General features: G+C 40.1%; 1 protein-coding gene across 1 annotated transcript in view; it reads right to left on the bottom strand.

The window, feature by feature from the left end:
* LOC107317574 (vitellogenin-1) overlaps nucleotides 1-18,923 on the bottom strand; it is a 72,203-nt gene extending 53,280 nt beyond the window's left edge. Inside the window, exon 1 of the mRNA XM_085512254.1 lies at nucleotides 18,602-18,923. Within this exon, the coding sequence (XP_085368380.1) occupies nucleotides 18,602-18,605 (4 nt within the window). The 5' untranslated portion in view covers nucleotides 18,606-18,923. The remainder of the gene's footprint in view (nucleotides 1-18,601) is intronic.
* Between the last annotated feature and the right edge of the window lie 5,401 nt (nucleotides 18,924-24,324).

Raw genomic sequence — 24,324 nt, 5'->3', positions numbered from 1 at the left:
TTCTTTCTCACCATTTTCAGCATCTCTCTTGCTTTGTGGCATTACAGACATAGTAAGTGTTTCCCAAACTCAAAGCTGAATAAGGAACCCAGTATAACAATAGCCCTCAGATGGGTCCTTGATCTCTCCAGGAGCCTATGCTATAGTTCTCTAAACCTCTCAGTAATTTACATTGCTTCACAGGGACTTGGACTGTACTAGCTATGAAGAAGACTGAATAAAACCATAGAGTACTCCTTATCTCAGGAAAGTGGAAAGGGAGCTCCATCTGAGCCATCCTTCAGGTGCTGCTGTCTCCTCTTGTGGTTTGTGACAATGCCACCATCACAAACTTTGCCCTTGTAAGTTCCCTGCTTTATGCACTTACACAGAGGTGGGTATGGTACCCTTTTCCCAAATGTCTCACAGAGCTGTTCTTGTGTCTATGGCAGGTGCTGCTTACCATACAAAATAAATAAATAAGTAAATAAAAATTGGAAGACCTATATTTTTATAAAATAAGACCTATTTGTATAAAATATTCCCTGTCTCTGTGTGTATGCTATACCAATTACGATGTATGTTAGCTGCTCTATAGCAAAATGTACATGCTGGTCCCTAGAAATATGCTGTGTTATTCCTCAGGAAATCTTAAAAGGAAAAAAAATCTATCTTCACCTCAGCAGTACAAAAAAAAGGAATCAAGAGAGAAGGAGAAATAGCAAATACAGAAGACAAAGTCCAAGCACCTGATTCTCTTGCAGCAGCTTTTCTGGTAGTAATTCATGCATTGTGATGGTTGAAAGGATATCCAAGCAGAGAAGGAAGGGGAGAGGAACGAATGCTGACATCTGTGCTTGAAGTGCCCCTTTTTCTATAAACGTTGCTGTTTGGTTCCGATGAACAAGAGACAACACAAGGTATGTCTGCTTGGAGGATATTAACAGGGAAGATATCTCCACATTTCTGTTTTGTTCTCTATTTCATTAAATAAGAACCCTCCAGCAGCTGCTAGTCTTAACCTTATTAACAGTCTGTGACAACTGCTTTCTGTCCATCTTTGCTTACCCCAGATGCTCATGACAAAGGAAGACACAGTTCATAGTTTTTTCTTCCCCATTTTTTTTTTTCTTTCCCTTATAAAAGCCTGCAGTACGTAATGAACGATTGCTTCCAGTAGCACACTGCAAAGTGTCTATGTGACGATTATGTGAGAGGTTCACAGTCTTTCACATTCCATAGTATAGAAGTGAGCCTTTGGGGCACCTCAAAAAGTTTTAAAACACTTGATTTCATTCAGAGAAGAATCAAAGTGTTTCAGTAGAAGAAATTGTCTTTACACACATAAAAAATGAAGGTTTCTAAAGGGATCTTTTAGTTAGATGACAGAAAAGCTGCATTTTGTAATACCGCAGGGGTTCTTTTAATAAGTCACTGAAAAGTTCCATTTGACAAGTTAAACCTTGAATTTTTTTTCATACTTATTATAGCCAAGGAGGTGCTAACCTAATACAATGGACAAAGGAGTGTTATCACAATACAATAGACCAGACAGAGTTACTGCAATACTGGGCAATAAGGGATCTCACTATAATGAGTGAGAGAAGCAGAGTCTGCAACATAAGAAGCAAGTTTCAGAAAAGGGAAAAGATGTGTTTGGTTTGCTACTGGTCATTCTGTATCTGCAATTGTAAGCCTATGCAATGACCTCAACATGCTTAAGAGTCTTCTTTAAAAAGTGGAATGATCATTTCAAAGGATCATAGGCCAAAAGAGACCATTATGGTTCCTAAACTAGAGGCTTTAGTAACACAGCCTATAGATTATTGCACGTTAGTTAAGTAACCAGATATTTTGGAGCTGTATCAGTAGTCTTAGGCTAGGTCTTAGTTTGGACTTGTGCTTGTCCTTAACTAGGACCAAATCTGAAATATATATATATATATTTATTTACATCTTTGGTCTACATTTCCATGGTCTTTTCTATATTCATGGCCCTGAAGTCACACTCCTCTATCTACATTCTCATTCCAGCTCATGCTCAAATTTCAAGGAGAATTACAGTATAGCCCTATTGAAAATATGAAAGGTGTTTTGCTAGAAGAACATTTCCATCCACCACATCATTCTAAAAGCACAACACGGGAAAAGAATGCTCAAAAGAAGTTCATACAATGTTCTATATGTAAATCTGTGCAGTTATTCAGCAATCTAAACTCTGAATTTATGTGACCTACTTTTCAGGTTGTTTAGCACCTAATAGTATCTCTGCTGCCAATCAAATTGCAACTGCAAATATAATATATGCCCTTGATCAGGAAAGAACTGTTCTATGGATAACTTGAATAATACTAGGAGATGATGTATGAGAAAATGAGATAGGTAAGAATTTGACTTTGCAGCATAGCTGTATGAATACTTAGCTGGGGAAAACGTGCTTGTTCACTTGATAAGTGACCAGAATGAAGCATGAGGAGTAGATACGTGACATTGAGTACAATTATAACATACAAAGATACAATCTGGATCACCTAGATAAGCAATACTAAACTCCAGGCATCTGAAAGTCCAAGGAGCACCTTTCCTCAGAACTGTAAAGCTCTAATACAAAGTTTCATACAAAACAGTGACATGCTTGAAAATGCCTGTCAGCAGTCATAATACGTGATGCATTAACATTTCTAATGTAGATAGGAAAGAAACACATGTTGGAGTTATTTGATGCCGTATAGTTTAAGGACAAGTGCACTTACTTCTGGATATGAATTTTTAAACATTTTTAATAGAAAGAAGGAAAATATCTATGATATTGAAAATTCTTATCTAGCATGGAAAATATGTTTAGTGGTGTATGAACTTGAATTCAAACATGACAAAACACAGCAAAGTTACAAACATCACTAGAAAGAAACAACCTTTTTGGCTTCAGCAAGACTCAATTTATAGGTACTATGAAAAAGAGACTGTGAAATATTTCTGAGTTCTAAATCCTAAATAGCCTGCAGGAGTTAGAAAATTTGGTTTTGTAGTTGTGGCAATAGATATGCCTGAGAAGAACTGGTTTCAATTTATGGCTCCATGTTGGTCTTGGAGTAAATCACTCTTAATACAAAATGTGGGTAATGTGTCATGCCTATTGGACTATAAAAATGTAAGGCAGGGAAAAATCTCTCACTAGGTGAAGGATCAGCATCTACCTCAAAGGAGCATCTATCTAGACCGAGAGGCTGAAGTATTCCTGTATACAAAATATCAGTCAGTAATAAAAATAAACATTTCTGTCTCTTCCCAACCTGCTCTGGTTATTAAAACTTAACTCAGATGTGAGGCTGGGTACAGAGCTTTTCTTCTGCATATGGCAATGTTGCAAGGTTGGGAGCAGACAGCTCACATTTGCTGAAGAAGGCTGGAAAATAAGAAAACGAACCAAAGATGTAAGAGAAATCAAAAAGAAGGAGGAACTGGTGGAACCAGACAGGATCGTGAAAGTATTTTAGTGGGCTTCTGGTGAAGAACATCTTCTCCTGAAGACCACTTTTGGAACAAGGGAAGTGGTGGCTGAAACAGTGGTGTTGAAATAGAAGATAGGGTGCAGGTAAATGGGAGGCAGAATCTCAAGTTAATCACACATGCTGTATGAAAGGCATTTCCTTGTCCACATTTGCAAATCAGGAACAAAGGCTTTTCAGGTCTTTTTTTTCCTTTGCTTAGAATCAGTAAGGAGTGCTTAGCAATTTCCATTTAAAAACCTGGAGTGAGTTAGAATAGCATGTTCTCAGGAGAATAGATAAGGCTGTTTTCAGCTCAGAGGTAAAAAAAAATATAGGGGTAATTGTTAAGAGGAAAACTGATTATGGGGTGAAGTACCCATAATTCAGAAGCAAGGTACAAAGCATAAGAAACAGCAAGGAAGAGATCTGTGAGACTTTTTTCTAGCCAGCACCCCACACATAAACTAACCCTTGCTCCGAGTTCTCTTCTTGTACCTCTGTTTGATGCTTCATGCAGCCCTCACCATTCTACTTTTACTCATCCTTTCCTTTCACAGATCCCTGCATCTGCAACACTGCTGTGCTTTGCAGCTTCTGACACATGGGATGGTGTCTAATGGTTTCAACAGATGTAGATGATTTTTGTTCAGAATGGAGAGGGCATAGGTTAGAGAAAGAACTGCCCCCTCTCTATCAGCCTTATTCTTTTCCTTCCCTAAGGACCTTTGGGGTGTAATGTAGTGGGAAGTCATGTAATGGAGGGATAAAGCATAGTGAGAAGTTGTTTTTATCTGCCTCTAAGTAGACATGTAGATAGAAGGGACAGCAGTTTCTAGACATTAGGAGGAAGGGTTGTTTGGCAGAGCTTTTGAAACTTGGTCACATATTTTTAGTTCAACAGCTTACAAGATAGTGTATTTTAAGACTGAGTGAGTGTTTATGATCTGTAGAGGAAAAGGACTATTGCATGGAGTTTGCTGGTGAAAGCAGTTTCAGATTATGCCTGAAAAGCTGGCAAAGATGGAGGAGGCACTATTCAGCTTGGCCCTACACCCTGGCAAGCTGCATCCTGACCACCCTGGTTCTACTCTGTGGTAGAACAATAGGCGCTACCATTTCACCATCAGAACTGATCACTCAGCAATTACCTTACTCTTATGCCTTTGGAGGAGGACAGCAAATTCCTTCAGTTTATACAGACATGCATTTACTGTTAAGGGAATCTAGCTTCCCATTAAGTGCCTCTCAACTCAAATAACTCTGATTGTTCTGTCTTAAAGATGTGAGACATGCCTTTTCTTTTTCTTTTTAGCATGTAGAAAAAGACTTGTACCGCCAAAGACAACTTTTCTTCCTTCTTACCCTTAAAATGCTTTGCAAAATGTACCTATTTAATAACAGTTATCTTTATGTAGTAGTTGAATCTTTTCATAAGCTAATAGTTGTAAAGCACTGTCTACTTTGCTTAATGATACTATTTTCCCAATATAAAACAGGGTTAATGGGTGTCAAATGTGAAAGCAATATTCCTGCAATTTATCACTTAAGCCTTCTTTCACTTTTTGGGGGTGAATTGCTGTATTTTAAAGGGGAATTGATTGCCTTGAGTGAATTCTTTTATTCTTATACATTAACAATTCATGAATGAAGCCAATAGCTGCAACACAATCTCCAGTTCCTTGTCCCACCAATAACCTTAGCTGTGTCCTGGAGGGTAAACTCACACTGCATCAATCAGCAACCTTTGTGGTGCACAGCGAAGCCATATGAACTGTAGCTTACACTATGTTCTTGTTTGCTCCCTTGACTTCTGGCAGTTGGGAACTGCACAGAAACAAATTAACTGTTACAGTGTTTCCTGGCATGCTGTGCTTTACATGATTGGAAAGCTACATTACTAGAAACAACAAAGAATACAGATATGTGGTTGGGAACCAAATGCCAGTGGTCAAATGGTCTCTATGCACCTTACTTCTCCGCTGTCTCTCTCTCCTTGCCACTTATAAGTGTTGGGCAAGTCCAGTCAAGCTCAGAAAGATTATGGGAGATGAAGGAGATCTTAGTTTAGGAACATACTTAAAACAAAACAAAACCTCTGTAAAATTGAACTGGAAAGGGCAAACAGAACAACAGTTTAAGAATACGTTAAGGTTACACACACAAATGAGTTCATTCACATCTTTCCACGAGCAAGCCTGGTGTTTTTGTTCCCAAGTGAGTAATAAACACACAGGCAGAAATCCAAATGCCCAGACTTAGTCTGTCTGTGAGCCTACATGTATGAAATGGAATCGATATGGTCTTCAGCCTACCCTGTCAAGCTGCAGAGATAAACTAATCCCAGTGTGTAGTGATAGCTGGCTTTGAGTTGGAGGTAAAAACCACTTCTGTCATGCCACTTCCTACCTTGAAGGTACCCATTCTCAGGCAAATTTCTCCCCTCTACAAGACTATATTTTGCTCAGTCTCCACAAATGCATGTGAGTACATGTGCCTTTCACTGATGTGGATTCCTTCCAGTAAAATTTGCCATCTGTAAGACACAGCCCACGCCTAGGTACTCACTTCCTGCACCTGGGCTGGAATCTGACAGTACTTCACGCAGAATTAACACTTCGACTTTATGGACCTGAGCACCTTCACACATGCAGCAAAACATTACCAATGTCACCACACAACAGATTACTTCTAAAACGTGGGGCTGATTTTCCACTCATTAGTACCAGTTTTGCATTAAAACTATGTTTTACAGGAAGTCTTAAAAAGAGACACACACTACATATTTACGATTTTTCGGAATTCTGTACTTCTTTGTCTATGCTCTTTTCATCTTTTTCTAGTTCATTCTCATCGTGACACTTGGTATGGCTGATGATGTCACTTTGCACATCAAACTCAAAAGCAAAACAAAACCTCTCTACTGCTTTAAACAACACAAAATGTAATGCCTTTCATTAAAAACAACAAGTTGGGGGTGACCAATACCCAGTAAAACTCAATGAAGTGTTACTTTATTTTCTGAGGAAAACAAGAAATGAAGAATTATACAAGTAGCCCTCCCCTGTCATTGAAACTATATTTAACAGAAGCTGCTGCAGCTCCAGTTCTGAAGCACTTGACCTCTTTGGGATAAAGAGATATAAAATATGCTTATTTGTTTGCAGATGGTAAGATAACAAGCAGGACAGCAGAAAACATAAACCTGAGATGACTCTACTTACAAATGATCTTGGGAGAAGAGAAGAAGGTACAGGAACAGAACAGAAATGAAAGAGGCAGAGAAAGGAACGATAGATGTACAGGTTATATGAATAAAGAGCTAACAAAAGATCTTTAGAAATAATTGATTTTTCTGATTCACTACTGATGCCCACCTGAATCTGATTTCTTTATTATTATTATTTCTTATTTTAACTTACTGAAATTATCCATAATTTAAACAAAAATTGCTTGGGGTTAAATAAAAAAATATTTTTTATTTTTATTTTTTAAATATGAATTGGATTTTTAACTTTGATTTGAGGCATTCTCTGAGACTTTAAAAAAATAAAATAAGAACTTGAAAACAAAAAGCTTGATTCACAGGGACTTAGGCAAAAACTGGGGAAAAAGAAGAACAAGTAATGATTGTGCCTTTCACAAAATAGAGCAGGAAGAAAGCATAGGATATAGAAAAGCAATTTTGCCTCTACCAGCGCTGTAGCACAGTCACTAATTTAGCTTTCTTTCCCTATGCTCATGTCATTTATTCAGACAAATAGTAAGCAAGATTTTGATTGCTTGTTCATTATTTATCCTGTTACAAAATAATGTCCATAGATCCCAGCTGAGATCAGGGTCTCGTGTACAATAAACAGCATTAGAGAGATGACCTTGCTCCACATGATGGAGAGAGATCTGCATCCTGCTTTAATACTGTGGCAAAGAAACAGTAAGGCTAAAGGTTTCTCATTTGTCCGAAACAATCTCTTAAAACTGAGGTCAGAAATCCCAAGTCTGGGTTCTGTGGCTTTTCTGAAAAAATATTCCACAAGACACTGCAAAAGTCTCCCTGATGACCCTCTACCCCTTTACTCCATAAACTGGCAGTGCTGAGACTCCAGGAAAGCACTGACCAGATAACCTTGATTGACAAAACATTTTACATGTACAAGGGCAAGGTAAAATTCCTCAGACTAGCCTGCAGTGTCATAAATGTTTGCAGGATTGACTGTTCCCTCCAGAGGCAGCCCCATGCTTCGCCATCCTTGCTGCATACAAATGAAGTCACTCCACAGCACAAGCGAGTGCATATGCTGCGGTGTGACCTCCTGCTTTGTGACATCCATCAGTGAAATGTTCTGTGCTAGCAGCTGCCTGAAAATCATCTGGTACATGAATTTTTACTCTGATTTCACTAAAATCCAATCAATAAGGGCAGAGAGCCTTAGTGTTCTCATATACCTGCCCAGTAAATAAGGTAAACGAAATATTTGTGCAGACTTTTGTCATTCATTTTGAAGGGCCTAACCAGAAATTGGAGCATCAGGAGCTTGAAGGAAGGGGCTACAGAAAAACAGCATCGTATGAGCATGAAATGCAAAATCCTCCCTTCTTCTGTGTGTTTCTAAAGCAAGAAACAATTTAAAATAGAATGAGCACTAAACATTTTTTGAGATTAATTTGGCATAAATTACTTTAGTGCTTTGATGCAGGACTCCTAGTCAATGTGCAATTCTGATGAAGTTAAATGAGAATTAAAGACAGGTGTTCAAATAAAAGTATATAACACAGCTGAATGCAAATTTACTTGGGAACTTGTGGAAAAAAGCTATCTGGACAAAATACCTCTAAGTACATCATGGGGGAATTCTGTTTTTCCTAATAAAAAAAGATAATCCAATCTGATTACTTTTTAATTATGGAAAGATTAGATAGAAAGAGTTTTTCTCAGTGTATTCTATTAAGAAAACAAGGAAATCAAATGAAAGTGCAAGTAGCAGTTTCAAAACAGAGACACTTTACCAAATGTATTATTAAGCTTTGGGGCTCCTTCTCAAGAGGCGGATGGCCATTGAAAGTTTCCATAACAACAAAAAAGCAATTGGAAAGTTTCTTAAACAGATGTCCATTACAGTCTGTACAGAGCTATCACACCTTGATCAAAAAAGACCCAGTGCCTCTGGAGGCAGCAATGAGAAAAGATGTATGTTGCTTATTTTCTTAAGCTCATTCTTAGGTATTCTCAATTATTTACTATCACAGAAAGGACATGTGGAAAACAACAGTAGTGCCTACGTAAGACACCAGAGTAATTATTCCTAAACATCATATCCTACTTCTTGAAAAATCTTTCATCTAAAAGCAATGCGACACAATGAAAAACAATAAGGGAAGACTCAGAAGAAAAAACAGCATCCTGGAAACAGCTCTGGGAAATGGAGAGGAGATTTTGCAGGAGAGTTCTTATACACATTAAATTTCAGTCAGGGTATTTTGTTTTGCATTGTAATAGTTTACACAGGACTGAACACACAAAAGGAATAGGAGATTACAGCATGTTAAATGAGATGTTCAGATATTTACTAAACAGATACATGTCCTACAGTAGTTAGTAACCACTTCCCTCCTCTAAGCCTTTGATTCTGACAGAAGTGTGGGTAAATGATAAACATATCTGCTCGTGGTTATTACTGTTTTAGTGGGAAAGAGATTTGATTCAAACAATAATTTTCTTTCCATCAGTTGAAGCTATATGGTGGGCTTTGGTGTTCAATAAGAATCTGTTACATGATCCCAAGCATTACAACTGGTACCCTGTCTTAAAAGTCCTTTGTCTTTCCATCTCTCCTCATTTTCACTCCTATCTATTTCTCTAACTCCCCTTTTCCTACTTTCCACAATTATAAAAGTAAATGATTTCAATATGATGCAAAAGAGTAAATAAACCCTTACCCTGCAATTGTTCTAGAAAGAACAAATAATCATTTTAACAGGTAGACAGGAGGCAGGTCAAAGTGATCTGCTCAAAGTCTGCCTTCGAGAAGGGTCAGCAGTGTAAAGCTTCTTTCTCCTATCTTTTATTCCTCTTCTTTGTTTTCTTTCTCTTTTTTTCCCCCTCAAATTTCAGGGTGACCCAACAGCTTTCGCAAACAGCATCTGTGGCAAAATGCTTTCATTTCTAAGGCAGGTACTATGGAAATTGATTGTATTTTCTGTATCTTTTCAAAGATATTTTTGATTTTGCATAATGATATAAAAAGACCATCATCACAGCTATAAGAACACAAATACAACCTGAACAGTAACAGAAAAATGGTAGTAAGTAACTTCTCTCCAGGACAAAAGTTTGGACACTGGAGTAGAAGGCCAGTTATCTAGTTTTATCTTTCTGCTTCTCAGTACTGAAAGGAGAGAGCCAGTGCTGTTAAAGTAAGACCCATGCTTTGAAATAATTATCCAGAGCCTAGAAACAGGGAGCAGAGCTTACAAAAACATGCAAGGCATTTAAGTGCAATACATTTCTATAAACATGTTAATACACAATATATGCATCTTTATGCATATAAGCATAGATATATATATAATCATATTGAATTATACGTAAATGTGTTTTTAAGCACATGTGTATACAGATACATGTGCACACTCCCATATATAATAGGTTTTTATGTACATAGTATGAATAATACATATTTTATTCTTAAGTAAGTACCTCCCACCTCTTTTTTTTTTCCTGAAACTTCTTCTGTGTTCCCAAATTTTTCCCTCCCCCCAGGTATGAAGATTAGGCTTTCCTCCCCTCTCATGGCAGCTGGCACCATGCTGTAAACCCTGTTTTCCTACAGTCAGCCTTTTTTAAGTTTGTATGAGGACAGCTTTATCCTGACATGGGACAAGGGGCAGCTGGGACACTAGCTCTGGCACTCATGGCCTTGTGTCATTCATGGAAACTGAGGCAGGAGCTGTGGCCATGGAGCCCTGGGAGCAGAGTGCTGGCCAGAGGTCCTGCTGCTCCTGACTGGAGCTGCCAAAAAGGAACACAGGTAGCATGGCACACTGGTAGTACTAATGCTTGCTACAAACATGACTTGGGAAGGTTTTGCTTGTGTATGGAGATGGGCTCTAGGAGGCACCACCAATCCACATTAGAGAGCTCTGGATTCTGGTAGCGCCTTATTATACATTTGCTTCTGTTATTATTTTTCATGCTGGCTGGATTAAACTACCAAGGGTAATTCTAGGACAAATTACAATTACACTTTCTTTATGCTGTGTAGACATGCCCTTTGACTGTTTGATTGCAACTGGCTTTGGAACAGGGCTTGTAGCCAAAGCTGTGTCGCTAGCATAGCATGCAACACTCTCTGCAAAGTCTTCAAGTATAAGCCATCAGCCCTGTGATCTAAAACACACATTACTGCAATGAGCTGGGAGATACTTCAGCACTTCACAGCATATAGATTTATTAACACAATTTTTTTGTTTGCGGATACAAAAATATATAGAAGGCCAAATTGTTAGATTAAATGAAGCAGAGAAGCTCAGTGCTTGAAGAGGGAATGAAACTATGGTGCGTGAGCATATGTGAGAATGTACCTCCTCCATCTACCACTTGGTAACTGTTTGAAAATAGATCTTTAAAGGTGCTGAAAATGATAAAGTGGTTGTGGCTTCACAGTCTAGTTTAGACTCAAACACAGCTCTGGGAGAAAAGGGCTGGGATCATATTCACCATGAAGGTAAACTCTTCATATTTACCATGATGGTACATTCATACATAAAATGGAACTGCAATTCTGAAGTTGCAGAAGAAGCATGGCTAGGACCAGTTCAGCAGGCAGAGATATACAAGGGGTACCTTGGCAATTCAGCTTCAGGCACAGCACAGAGCTCTCCAAGACTCTGCCCTCAGCTCTCCTACACTGAGGACCAGACAGATGTGACTCTTAACACAGTGAGGTGGTCAGAGGAGCTACCACAGCTGCCAGTATATCACCTATCACCAAAGCTACCAGCATAAAAAAACCAACCAAACAAAAAAACCCAAAGCACCACAAAATAACCAACCAAACAACCCTTCAAATCCCTCTCAAATCCAACAATTCCTTCAAACGCTACATAATCTGACTTTTCTATCACATGTTTTGTACATGTATCAAGCCATTAATTTCCATGGGGTCAACTTCACACTCACTAAAAAGGGAATGGAATGCAATGAGTAAGTTTTGGTTAGACAAGGTACAATATTTATGGCACTATTTTCCCTAGTGCTGTTACGTTACAAATGCATTTTATGTGAGTATATCTTGTTAGACAAGCAGGCATTTGCAAAACATTGCAAATGCAACAGAGTATAATGAGTACACTTCCAGAGAGGATACTCTGATACCCTGCAGGCCTTGATTGGGCAGCTCATTTAAACATCAGGTTAAATCCTGTGTAAGCGAGTACTTTACTGAAGTTTTTCAGCAGTACACTTAATGGCTGCAAAATAAACGTCAGGAAATAAAACAGTCAGCTCTCATTTTATTTCCCTTTTCCAGCTAACCATCCAAAGAAACCTTACTTGCTTTGCTTTGTTTCTTCCACACACCCCGCCCCCCCAGTCTTTAAATGAATTCTGTGCAGACTAAGAGGGAAATATGCATTTCCTTCTCCCACCAAGTGTCACGTTGCTTCACACTACATCACCACCACCATTTATTTATACCGCCACGAACTTCACACTGCTCTCTCTACCTCCACATGCCCCTCAGCCTCGGGTTCTCGTGCAGGACACACTGTCCAGCTGCATCCAGCTGTCGCCCTCCTCCAGAGCCCTGTCCCCAGCAGGTGGCACTCGGGATCTGCCGCTGGCCCCGGCAGGCTGCGGGGCACGGAGCTGGCAGGCAAAGGATGGAGTGTTTGCTTGCAAACACCTTTTTCATATCTGGGATAGAGGCAAACGGGTGCATTCCATGCTTAAATCATCAGCATCCGTTGTGAGCCCTTTCATGCCGTCCATCCCTAACCACTGTCTCAGCTGAGGTGGGCGCACAGCAGTGACGGTGAGGGCTGCAAGGGATATTCCTTGTGGAAAGAACAGGGTCTGCTGTCTGAGCATATGTAATATCACAGCAAACAGTCATGGAACCAGAATTTAAAACGTCTTTATTATCCTCACGGGGGAATCTCTGCATCAAGAAGGGAATATATGTGCATACTGTAACTCCTATTAGCGTTAATGGGAATTATGTGTGTAAATCTCCAAATCCCAATGTACAAAGATGAGAGTGTCCCCGTAAGGGTCTGAAATATGCATTTGAATTAAGCTTGACTGTTGGGAAACTCATAATGCTGTAGCTGGTATTATAAATTTATACTTACTAGGACTAAGTTTCACCTGAAACAACAGAGCCTGAAGTGTTATTTGTTCCAGCAAATTATTTTGTTAGATGTGATAATCAGTTCACAGCAGGACCGCGGGAGGCTACTCAGATTGTTGACAATTCTGGGCACCATCCAGCTTCAAGCAGCTTCTGAAGCAGCTCCAAAGGCTGCAGAGGGAATCCCAAAGTTAGTGCTTGGGGGAGCCGGGGCAGGGTTGGTTGCCCGCAGCCACCTCCCTGCAGTGCTTTCCTAAGGCACTGCTACCTGCTCTGCAAAGCAGCCCCCTCCCACCAGGAAGTGAGGTCTCAAGGGAGGCGCTGTTTTTCCCAGCCCCACGAATTTTGCCAAGTGGATGAGATTTTTTTTGTTATGAGCTAAGTGCCAAAAACGCAGTCTGTGGTGGAGGAGGAGCTGCAAGTCTGTTCTCCTTGACTTACTGGGCTACTTTGTAGTTTATTTCAGGAGTTATATGACCTAAGGGTATGCCTGCCATTAGCATCACCTTTGAATTCAGACAATATCTTTCACAGAAGCTTTTACTCTGATTTTCCAATCTCAAGCTCAAATAGGTTTGAACCCCAGGGCACCCCTCCTCTGTGAGATCCACATTTCCCCTCCGGATGGAAGTAAGCCAAGCCCTGCTTTGACTCTGTGGATCATGCTGCTGCAAGACTGCTCTGGGGCTGGGGGGCTCCTAATGGGAAACGCACCCAAAGCAGCCATATCTGTAGCTTCAGCCCGTCCTAAGTCACCTTCAGCACACATATGGCCCAACACTTTAAAGAATATGAAAGCGCAAAATACATACGTGGGGGTCCAGTGCCACTAAGTGAAGGGACTGCTATAACCACAGTGGGAAGCACTTGCCAAGCAGCCCCTCACCTCCCCCCCACACATTGTCACATATTCTTCTCTTTCCTGTCTCTCTTCCTAGCAGCACCTAATCTTGGTTCCCCTTATGCAGCCCCTTTGGGAGCAGCCGTGTGTGGCCCTAATCCTGTGCAGTTCCAAGGTTAGGCTGAAGCAGACCAGCACATAACAACAGCTTAGCTCAAATGCACTCATAGAGATAGTGAGCCACTCTATTCTGAATGAGTCCTTAATTTACTGAGGTTCTTGGGATAGTGTACTTAATCACTTTAAATCTCAATCTTCTACCCTGAGCAAGGGTACAACTCCACAAATTCACTTTTGAGTCCTGTAATGGAAGTATTTCCAGTCCTCATTAAAAACACCACAAAACCACAGCAGCAGAGCTGTGTTCCTCATAATGATTTGTTTCACTGATAGATCAAACAGTCTGTTGACAATGGTTGACTGCAACCGACAACCTCTTCTAATAAGATAAAGAAGTTGTACATTTTATTGATTATAAAGCAAATTGGGTTTTTGTCCCTTTAAATTTTTTATTGGCTACAAAATGGAGGACTTAAGCCTTTGAAATTGTAGCTTGCCATGACATTACAATGAATTATAATCCTAACCTATTCATGCTTCCTCAAAGGCCTAACCCATTTGCCTGCTTCACAAGCATGTTGTAAAATGCCCCACATTTACATATATATTTTTGGGAGCTTTTCATTCAAGAGCTGCAGCAAACTTGAGAAAGGAAAAGGGGTAAGAATTCTTGCCTGAATGGGCAAGAATTCTTGAGATCCTGGAATTTTAAGAGACCTGCTATATCTCATCACCAGCTAGGAGCTTGAGGCAGACATTTTTGGATAAGGCTCTTAGTTTTTCATTACACAGGAGGTGAGGTTTTTAATCCCTTCTGGCTCTGAAGATCTATGTTCCTGAACATCTTGAGAAATGGAGCTTGCAGTGCCAAAATAAATCTACCACTTTCCAGATCAATATTTAGGGTCAGATCTTAGAGAAGCCTGGGGCATATCAAGGAGCACTTTAAATGCCAAAAACCTAAATCAGGACCCCAAAATCTCCTCAGCATCTTTTCCAGCTATCTCCCAACCTGATCCAAGGCCATGCAGGTGACTCCAGCTCTGCATAGAGCAGAACCTTTACATTGGGCCTGCAGTGATGCTCAAGCCCTCTGCAATGTAGTTTAGAGAGGAAGGTCAGCAAGCAGCTATGGTCACCAAATCTAACTGCCTCAAAAATACCATCATATCAGCTTTACTCTCCTAAAATAGCTAGACAGGGGAAGACAGGAGAAGAAAGCAGCTACCTGTCCCATCCTTAGCACTTTGCAACTGAGAACACCAGAGAACCTGACTCTGTCTGTAAAGATGTACAGCTAAGATAGTGGAGGAAAGAAGTCCCAGCTTTTCATTTTTCTTCATTTCTATTCTCTTGCTCTTTCTGCTAATCCCCAGTGGCAGGACAATATAAATGCAAGCAACAACAACAAAAAACAAGATGGAAAAACAGCCCTTGCTCCATTATCAAGCAACTGGAAACATTTCAGAAACACTAGATCTAACACATATAACAGCAACTGCCTTCCTGCTGTCACCTCTGCTGAGAGGACAGATGAGCCTCCCTTTTTAACCTTGTTCTTATGTATGGAAAACTGGTACAAAATGCCAGATACCACATCACCCTGAAAAGTACCACTCTGCACTCAGCATTTTATCCAAATGACCCTTTCCAAGTTTCATTCTCATCATGTCAGGGCAAAAGCACACACATGCACATTCAAAGTCCACAGTAGGTGACAAAGGAAATATTTGGAAACTCAGTTTCCAGCTGCTTTAGGGCAGGCAGTTAGAAGCAGCGGCCTGTGTTGTGTCATGGCATCAGGCAGCAATAGCTGCAACCTGCAATGTCCTGGGTCTGCTGCCTCCTGGTGCCTGCACTCAGCTGGTGCTGGTTATGGCATGCACCTGCTATATCAGTGTGTTGTCAGTGGTATGGAAACTGAGTCTTAAACATTGCTCTTCAAAGTGGGAACTGCTTAGCTGCAGTATTTCCAAGACCAGTGATCAGCTGGCTAAACCTACAGTCCAGCATTTATGTACATTATTCTATTCTAAAATTAGCAGCTGAAGTGGGTTACCAACTTCTGAATGTCAGGGCATTGATTTCAATGCCTGTGCTTGAGCCTAAGTGGCTACAGTTTGAAAATCTGCACTTAAGCAAGTGGATTATTGGCAGGTGACAGTCATTCACTTGCAGAGGATCAGTTCAAAGCAGCAGCCCTTGCTGTCTCTGTCCTACAGGGACTAGAATCCCTTCAGTTTTCTGTTTGTCAATTGAGATCTTTGCCAGTGCTCAAGTCAGACAAAGGGAAAACAAAACAAAACAACCCAACAATAATCAGAGTTTCGTAGAAATATTGCATTCTTTCCTAGAGTGGAGGCAAAACAAATAGAAGCTTAAAGTAAACAGTCCCTACCAGCAGATCTTTTCCCCTTTTACTGCATGAGCTACAATGCCCTTCAGCCAGTAGAAGGCAGAGAAAGTTTTGCCAAGAAAGAGAGTTAGTTGAAAGAGTTTACTTTAAACTTTTGTATACTCTGACACAGGCACACAAGACAGCCCCTTTCTTCTTCTTCAGTGCCTGATAGAAAGAAAATGGATTTCTCTCTATCGATTGGCATGCGGCTGGCAAAGGTAAAGGCAAGTTTCCTCATGGTCATGCCTCTGTGATCAACCATGATCTGGAAGAACATTATAAGAGATAAAGCAGGACTGTCTTGCTCACGTAGGACATCCAGAGCAGTGGAAAAAAAAAAACCAAAAACATACATGAGCATTACTGATTATTCCTCTCATGTAAAACAAGCTCAAAATACCAAAGTAAAACAACAATATTTTATTTTAATAAATCTGCACAATGAGTATTTTTCTTCTAACTATCTGTTCCTTTTGTAATGAAGAAAAAGGTTGCATTCGGTATTCATTCACAATCCCATAAATCTGGAGTAACCGTAAATCTTAGAGAAGAGAGCTTAAAGAGCTCTGTAGTTGGTTAGGACAGAAATTCTGCCTGAAATGTAAAGTGGTCTCAAAACTGAACCATCATCTTTTATGAAAAATGTTCCCACTTCCAAGTATTTCTAACGTTTCCATCCAAAACAGACTCCTTGATAGGAAGTTAATGAAAGCATGTCATGTGGAATACCCAGACCACTTTGTAAAGTATGTAAGAACAATAGGATTGTGTCCTGAAGATTTTATAACAGGCAAAACAAGAACTAAAAAAGAAAAAGAGGGAAAGGAAGACAAAAAAGATTTCTAGCAATGCAGAGCAGGACAAAGCTGAACAGCAGTTGGATTTGTGTAGCATGAATTTGTTTTTAAAGCACCTCCCTTCTCTGCACTTCCACCCTTGCTGCCTGCCCCACTGCCCCGACCTCATTCCCTTCACAGTTTCAGAAGAGCCGTCCCCTCCTCCTTTCCCTCCCGACCTGCATTCCTCAGTGTTGGCTGGAATGCACGATAAAGACACCAGTAAACCCAGCCAGCTTGCCTAAGATCAGGAGATAGGGAGGGTGATGTTAGCAAATTAACTGATTGGTATAAAACAAAGAGGGAAAAAAAGCTGTCAGGAAATGGAGAACTTTTGAACCCATTTAAACACAGAAGTGGTAGACGAGTGGTCTTGTCTGTCACAAGTACTTACTTCGCAGAAGCGAAGCCAGGACACTACGATAGTCAGATGCAGAGAGCAGAGCTGTCTGAGGAGCAGGAATCGCTCCGTTCAGATGGAGCACACAATGGGAGCTGGGCTGCCACTTCCACCCCTGTACTTAATAGCCGCAGCTTGCTCCAGCCTGCTAAGGGACAGTGCAGCCTCTTTGCGTGTTACCTTTGTGATTATACTTTGAAGGGCCTTGGGCTTGTGGAGAAGCTGTGTTATGCTGAAAATAATTGCAGTAAGACTTCCAGCTATGCACTGACTCTTTTATTCAGTAAGAGTAGCTGGCACTCCTGGTTTTCCATCAGTGCTGAGAGGGTTAATACCTTCCTCCTGTGCTGGCCTCCAGAGAATTTGCTCTCTGCAGTTCCATATGTCTTTCAGAAATCTCTGAAGTTTTGCTACCCTCATTAGTGACAGATGTGGGAGTTACAATCTGAAATTTAGGTTTACTAAAGTAAAGCATTGTGAAATCTCAAGAATCCACAGAAGCGCTCTTAAAGTCACAAGTGGTACAGATCACAGACAACATGCTTTCATGTTATACGGAACAAGAGGCTTTATACAAGCAACATCACTTTTCCCCCTCTACTTTATCTCAGCCTTCCCTGGGACCTCCTGGTTGCTTTGTACTGCTTGGCAACAACAGCACCCAGATTCTCAGCCCAGTGGGCAGACTGGTAGCCTACTGGGTAGGGCTCCCCACCAGGACCAAGTCATGCTCAACTTCCCAGAGCACAGCACCTGCTTCCTGCCTTAAGGGGTGTGTGCTTCTGTGTGCAGCTGGAGCCACATGCTAATTCAGTATTGTTATCAGCCATTTTCTTTTTCCTTCAGCAAACACCTAAAGTAACCTGATTCTGGTTCAACCATTGGTTTTACCACAAAAGCAGGCAGATTTTCTGCTCTCTCCATGCATTGTTTAGGACTGCCTTCCGTTATCCTGCTATAGAAAGGGGAGACCCAAGCACAGACTTTTCTTGGAGAGGATGTTTGCTTTAGCAAGCAGCCACAAATATTCATCTGCAGAACCTGACAGGTAAGGTCTCCAAAGTCAGCACGCGTTGTCACTTGTATAATCAACAAATATACAAGAGTGGTGTGGTTAGGCTGGTATCTACAGATCACATAGCTAGAAGGATTATCACAGTAGAAAGCAAAAATAAATGAAAACACTCACCCATGTCCTAGGCTCACAGAAGAACTCCAAAAGAAGCAAACTCCAGAGAAAGATCCTTCCTCAGTGGCAGTCAGCCCTTAAATGGGGTCTAGGAGAAGTCACACATATGATTTGCCTTCACCTGTGCTCCCAGGGCTGACTCAGCACTTGCCTCAGGTGATCAGGCCTTGATTCAACAGTTCCCTTAAAGCACTATACAAGCCCTGAAGAAGATACTATTTCTTCATTGTCCTTGCATAAAGCCCTTCACCAGCACCTCTTGTACACAGAAAAGACAGAGCAAAATTTACTTGCAACATCCTCCATCAGTACTGGTTGAACTTTGCTCTGGGGGAGGAAAAAATAGCCATGAAATAACCATGCAAGATATAAGCATTTCTGATATGGCTGTAGGCAGTACATAGTTGAGAGAATCTAACTCTTTGGTCCTTCAAGTAGCTGGAATGTCACTGATGTCATGAAAGTACAGATCACAGGAAGAAAAAAATAAAAAATAAAGGCTTTATGCTACTCTACTATTGTATATTATGCATAAGCATAAAGTGTACTCCTGATCATCCTTCTCAGTGCAGATAACACATGCAGAGAAGGATGCATCCGAGAGGTTTGTAACCTAAGGTGATCAGATCCAGAAGGAAACTCTGGGCAGCCTGGTCTAGTGGTTGGTGACCCTGCCCACAGCAGGTGGGTTGAAACAAGATGATCTTTGAGGTCCTTTTCAACCAAGGCCATTCTGTGATTCATTTGCAGCTTGTAGTCTATGTATCTCATACACATACACATGTATAATTTTTTTTATTTTTTATTTTTTATTTTTTTTGGAAGAAAGTCATAGTTATATCATAGTTTATTCAAACAAATGATAGTATACATAAATGTCAGAGGCTTACATGGTTTCATGGAAGCTGAGCAGAACCACAGGGTCTTTCTCTCTTGCTCTATTATTGTAAACTTTTTCCTGCTGTTTCTTCAGGATAGTGCTGTCTGATTCACTAACCCGTAATATTTGTAGCCTAGAAGTGTTGCATACAAATCATTCATTAAAAAGGTAGCATGTAGAACATCATTGAGAGTTGCTTTAAGATTCAGTTGATGCCTTTTCAATTTTGTTTAGCTTCAGGGGAGACATCCTTGGAAGCTGTTACCATTTGATGCTTCTCTCATTTTCCCAATAATCCATAAACCTGGGTTGGTTTTTTTTCTTCCTTTTCTCCTTCTTAAAACGACACTGCCTTCTTTTCCCCTGTACTATTCACTTTTTATCAAGTTCAGTTGTTCATACGCATGTTATTCTCTGGATGATCACTCTTCTGCCATCCATTTTGTTCATGCATTTATTCTCCCCAATGAACCTTTGAATACTTCGTATATTTGAGCTAGCAGACAGTCAAGCCTTTGTTTTATCACCCATCAAGCATTGCCATTTGCAGCACTAAGTTCAATTCCCCACTGCAAAGTCAAATGTTGCACTCCTTCCAGACTCTGCAGGTTAGACTCTGGGCTAGAACAACTGCATATGATATGGGTATACCACGGATGGGAAGGTCTGTGAAAGGTGTGTACATTCTCATTGGTACTTGCCCCATCCATTCAGAGAAGGTCTGTATGCACCATTGATTTTGAAAATAAGGGGTTGAACTTTTCTCTGCTTCTATGCAAGCCACCTGCTGAAGAGGTGCTCAACCTGCCTCTCCCTTGGCTGGCATCTATTCCAAATGGGTTACAGCTGCTACTAATTTAGTTTTGGGCCTAACCCCTTGATGACAGAAGCCATGACTTGTGCACAGGAGTTTGATGAGCCCTAGCTGGGAATTTGTGCATGGTATTTCTGCACCTTTCTTATCCAGCAAGGAACATATTTTCAGCTTAAGAAGAGTGATCTGATCTTTCAACACTAGCATGAATGAGCTGATGATAACATGGGGAAGGTGGGCATTTGTACGTATGTGAACAGGGTGAACTGCTCCTATATATGTTACAGAAAATAGAGATGAAATCAGCAATAACTCATGAGTGGCAACAAAACTGTCCTTAAATTCACCTTAAAAAAAAGCAAAAATTAACAAAACCCACTACTTTGTTGAATGAGAAACAGCTAAATGAATTTCACTATTGATAATGAGCAGGGAGCCCAGTGCTTGGGATCATGAGTTTATGCAAATCTGTTATTACTGCAAATTGGCATCGTAAGACCCTGATCATGCAACACTTGCACATATGCTTAGCTTTATGCACATGAGCGGTCTCATTAATGCCAAAGACTTAGTCGTGCATAAAACCAAGCAAATGCATGAGTGTTTGTGAGACTGGGATTTAAGCACGAGGGATAGAAAACAAATTTACTGTATCATCAACAATTATTTCTGAAACCCATCAGAAGCCAAGGTGGTGCCAGAAGCCTGCTTATTGCAGAAACATTCAAACAGAGAGGAAAGGGATTTTGAAGATTGCTGCTTCTAACTCAATCCATTAGTTGCAATAATAATAGGCCTAACACAGGAGGAATACATCCCTACCCTGACTAAAACGTAACTGATTTATGGATATTAGCATCCAAGTATTTCCCACAAAATTTTACAGTATAAACAGAATTACCTCTTAAAATCAGCAACAAGAAAAACCTTTTGCATGAGAGTTCTAACTTACTTAGTTACTATAAAGAAGAACTGGTTGTAATCATCTTGGATTTGACTAAATTATTCAGCAGTGTCTCGCAAAACTCTTCCAAAATTAATTTAAATGGTGTTAGGTTTACGTGGATTCAGAGCTGACTACAGCATTTATACAAATAGCTATGATAAATACAAAGGCTTACATGACAGAGATGTGCCTGTTGCACTGCAGTGAAGACTGATGGCTAATCTTAGAGCTGGTTTTAATTAGAACATCCAGCAACGCTTCAGAAAACAGAAAAACTCCCCTATGTTATGAAACCTGATGAAAATATGCTATTTCCTTGGGAATCTAAAAGAGTAAACACAATAAAATTTGAGTACTTACCAGCAAGATGAGAAAAAACAGAGCTGTAAAGCAACTTCTATACAAGCACAGCTTCTGCCAAATTTAAAGGGACAGCTCTGGAGAAGGATTTCCTGGAAAAGGACAGACCTACATTGTGAAGATTTAAAACTAGGGCCTGAAGAAAAACAATTTGTTATTATCATAAATATAATTTGTCAATAATCATATTGACGTGTCATGATAATTTCTGTGATTTATTTATTTTACCTTTTCACTTGGCTTCAGATTGCAAAATATTAGTACATTCTCAGCAGTTGTTTTTACTGCTACTTTTTGTTTATTTCTTTTTTTTTCCCCTTCAGTTTTTGGTGTTGTTTTTTTTTTTCAACCTAATAAAATTGCTGCTGTCAATTGCACTGCGAAACAGTAAAGCTGACAGAATTATGGTGCTCTCAGTTAGTCACATCTCGAGGCTTGTTTTGAAGCAGCAGTTCCAGGACCTCCAGGTACCATGTGTGGCCATGTATATGACTCCTGGCAAAGCCTGGATGCTCGAGGGCTCTTGGTTCTCCATATGGTTTTGTTCAATGGGTTGTCATGGAGATTGAGAGTCTGAGAAAGGCACCACGGTCTTTCACTCCGTTGCTGTCTGTAGGTGGGGCTGCTCACAGCATTGGCCACAAGGGCTGGGCTGGCAGGGAGCCAGGCAACTTGTGAAAATGCTTTCACACATTTGCACTTGATGTTTTGGTTGTGGTTAAATGGAGTATCGCTGCACAGATGGCCAGCTGTTTCCAAGTCTGTATCAATCTTACAGGCTTAATTTTATATAAAAATAGCTTTGGGGGATGACTTCAGTGAGGTAACATCTCCACTTTTGTAAATTTTACAGCACAGTAATGCTGTGTGTCCTGAATGCATGAGAACTGAGAGGAAAAAAGTAACATAGAAGGATGTCGTCTTGAGGTCCTTCCCCCTCCTCCTGTTAACTCTTGTTAACTCAAAGGAAAGTTAAGGTTTGGCTTTTAATCTTATCTTATGAAGTTCTCAAAGAAAAATGAAGGACTAAGAGGTACCTGCCAAGAGTGTGGTTTTGAACTGGTTGTAAAGGAATATCAAGATAAAAATGTAAAAGGTGGTATTATTGGTGAGAAGAGTGATACAGCTGGTGGAGCCAGCCCTGCAAATATTTGCTCCTTCTGCCTAATGGCACCACGTATGTAATTCCTTTTAACATCTAGTTGAAAAGATGCATTAGTATACAAATTCCTGACTTCAAGGCACCACCATGTCCTGAGGACTATGAAAACTGATAAGCAAAGTCTGAAGCCACTTTGGGCAGTCAGTACCTACATACTTAATTCCAGCAGGTAAAGATCAGCTGGCCATCAGCACAGCTCTGCCAAACTGAAACTCCCAAAGGCTGTGATGATAATTAACTCTAAAATGTTGCCTTTTCCTTGAAATATACATCCTATTGTTTGAAGAAATAATTATTTCAGAATGAACCAGTCATTTTTAATCCAGACCTTACTTATTATATTCTGAAGCACACCTTGAAATGCAACACTGAACACAAATTTCTCTTTGATTGGTTTAATGGAAACAATTTCTCTCTTCAGCAAGCGCTTGCTTTCAGAGTAAAACCTTAACATTTTACTTTTATATGTCTTGTCAATCACTGTTTTGAGTCTTTTCCTGCAGGCCCTACCTAGAGATGTCATATTCCCCATAATGCAGTCTGCAAAGATGCTGAACACATCAAACCAGCCAACTAGTTACCACTTGATCTGACAAATAGGTCACATTTATTTTTGGGAAAGTAATTTGTTCAGCTGATGGATGACTTGAGCACAGGTTTCCTTACTTTGCCTGTAACTCATGCCCGACTGTTATTTTTCCAGTTTGATACTTAATGTCCTAAACTCATAAAATAATTCAGGCTGTAAGGGACCTCAGAAGGTCATCTCATCCCCGCTCCTCCTCAAATCAGGGTCAGGTATGAGATCAGGTTGCTAGAGGCTTTATCCTGTCCTAAAAAGACCAAAGATTTTAGCACAACTTCACAATGTCTCTGGAAAACCATTTCCAACCCTCGATTAGCTTCATGCTGAAAAAGATTTTTCTGGTGCCTTGTTGAAATCTTTGTGTTTTTTTTTTTTTGTTTTTTTTTTTTTTTTCAGTTTATGTCTGTTACGTCTTCTCCTCTCTTTCTGCTGGGCTGGGGCTTGCGTTAGTAAGGACTGTGACAAATAAACCCTTTTATTTCTCATCAGTATTATATGCATGCTTTAGGGAGGACAATTACAGTATCCTTCAGGCTTGCAGGTGAAGAATCTAAGCAAAGTTTATCTGCTTTTATGTACTATATTAAAACATAAATCTCATCTTTGCATGTAAGGAAAACAGTTTCAATGATGATCTGACCCAGATACTGGAGTGCACAGTTTTCCTATAAAAGATGTTCTTTCATTTAAAAGACTATTGTAACCTAATCACTTCATAACATATTTTCTTTTCAAGAAAACTTTTTTCAATTGCACTAAGCATGCCAAAGTCATTATGTTAGAGATACTACTTTGTTCAGCCAGTCTTACTATAGGTCAGATTTCTGCAAGAGATTAAAAAATGATGCATTAATAGATATCCTTCTAAAAATACTCTGGTGAGTAATATTTGCATTTTTGCAAACCTGGAGGAGCATACAGAGCAGCAAAGGAAATACAGCAACTAATTCAGGGCAAATAATATATAACCATGAG

This window comes from Coturnix japonica, chromosome 11 (assembly GCF_054131305.1).
Source record: "Coturnix japonica strain WE chromosome 11, WE-NBRP24, whole genome shotgun sequence".
Classification (NCBI taxonomy): Eukaryota; Metazoa; Chordata; class Aves; order Galliformes; family Phasianidae; genus Coturnix; species Coturnix japonica.
Note: the sequence above shows the minus strand (reverse complement) of the source record. Positions and strands in the feature narration are given on the sequence as shown.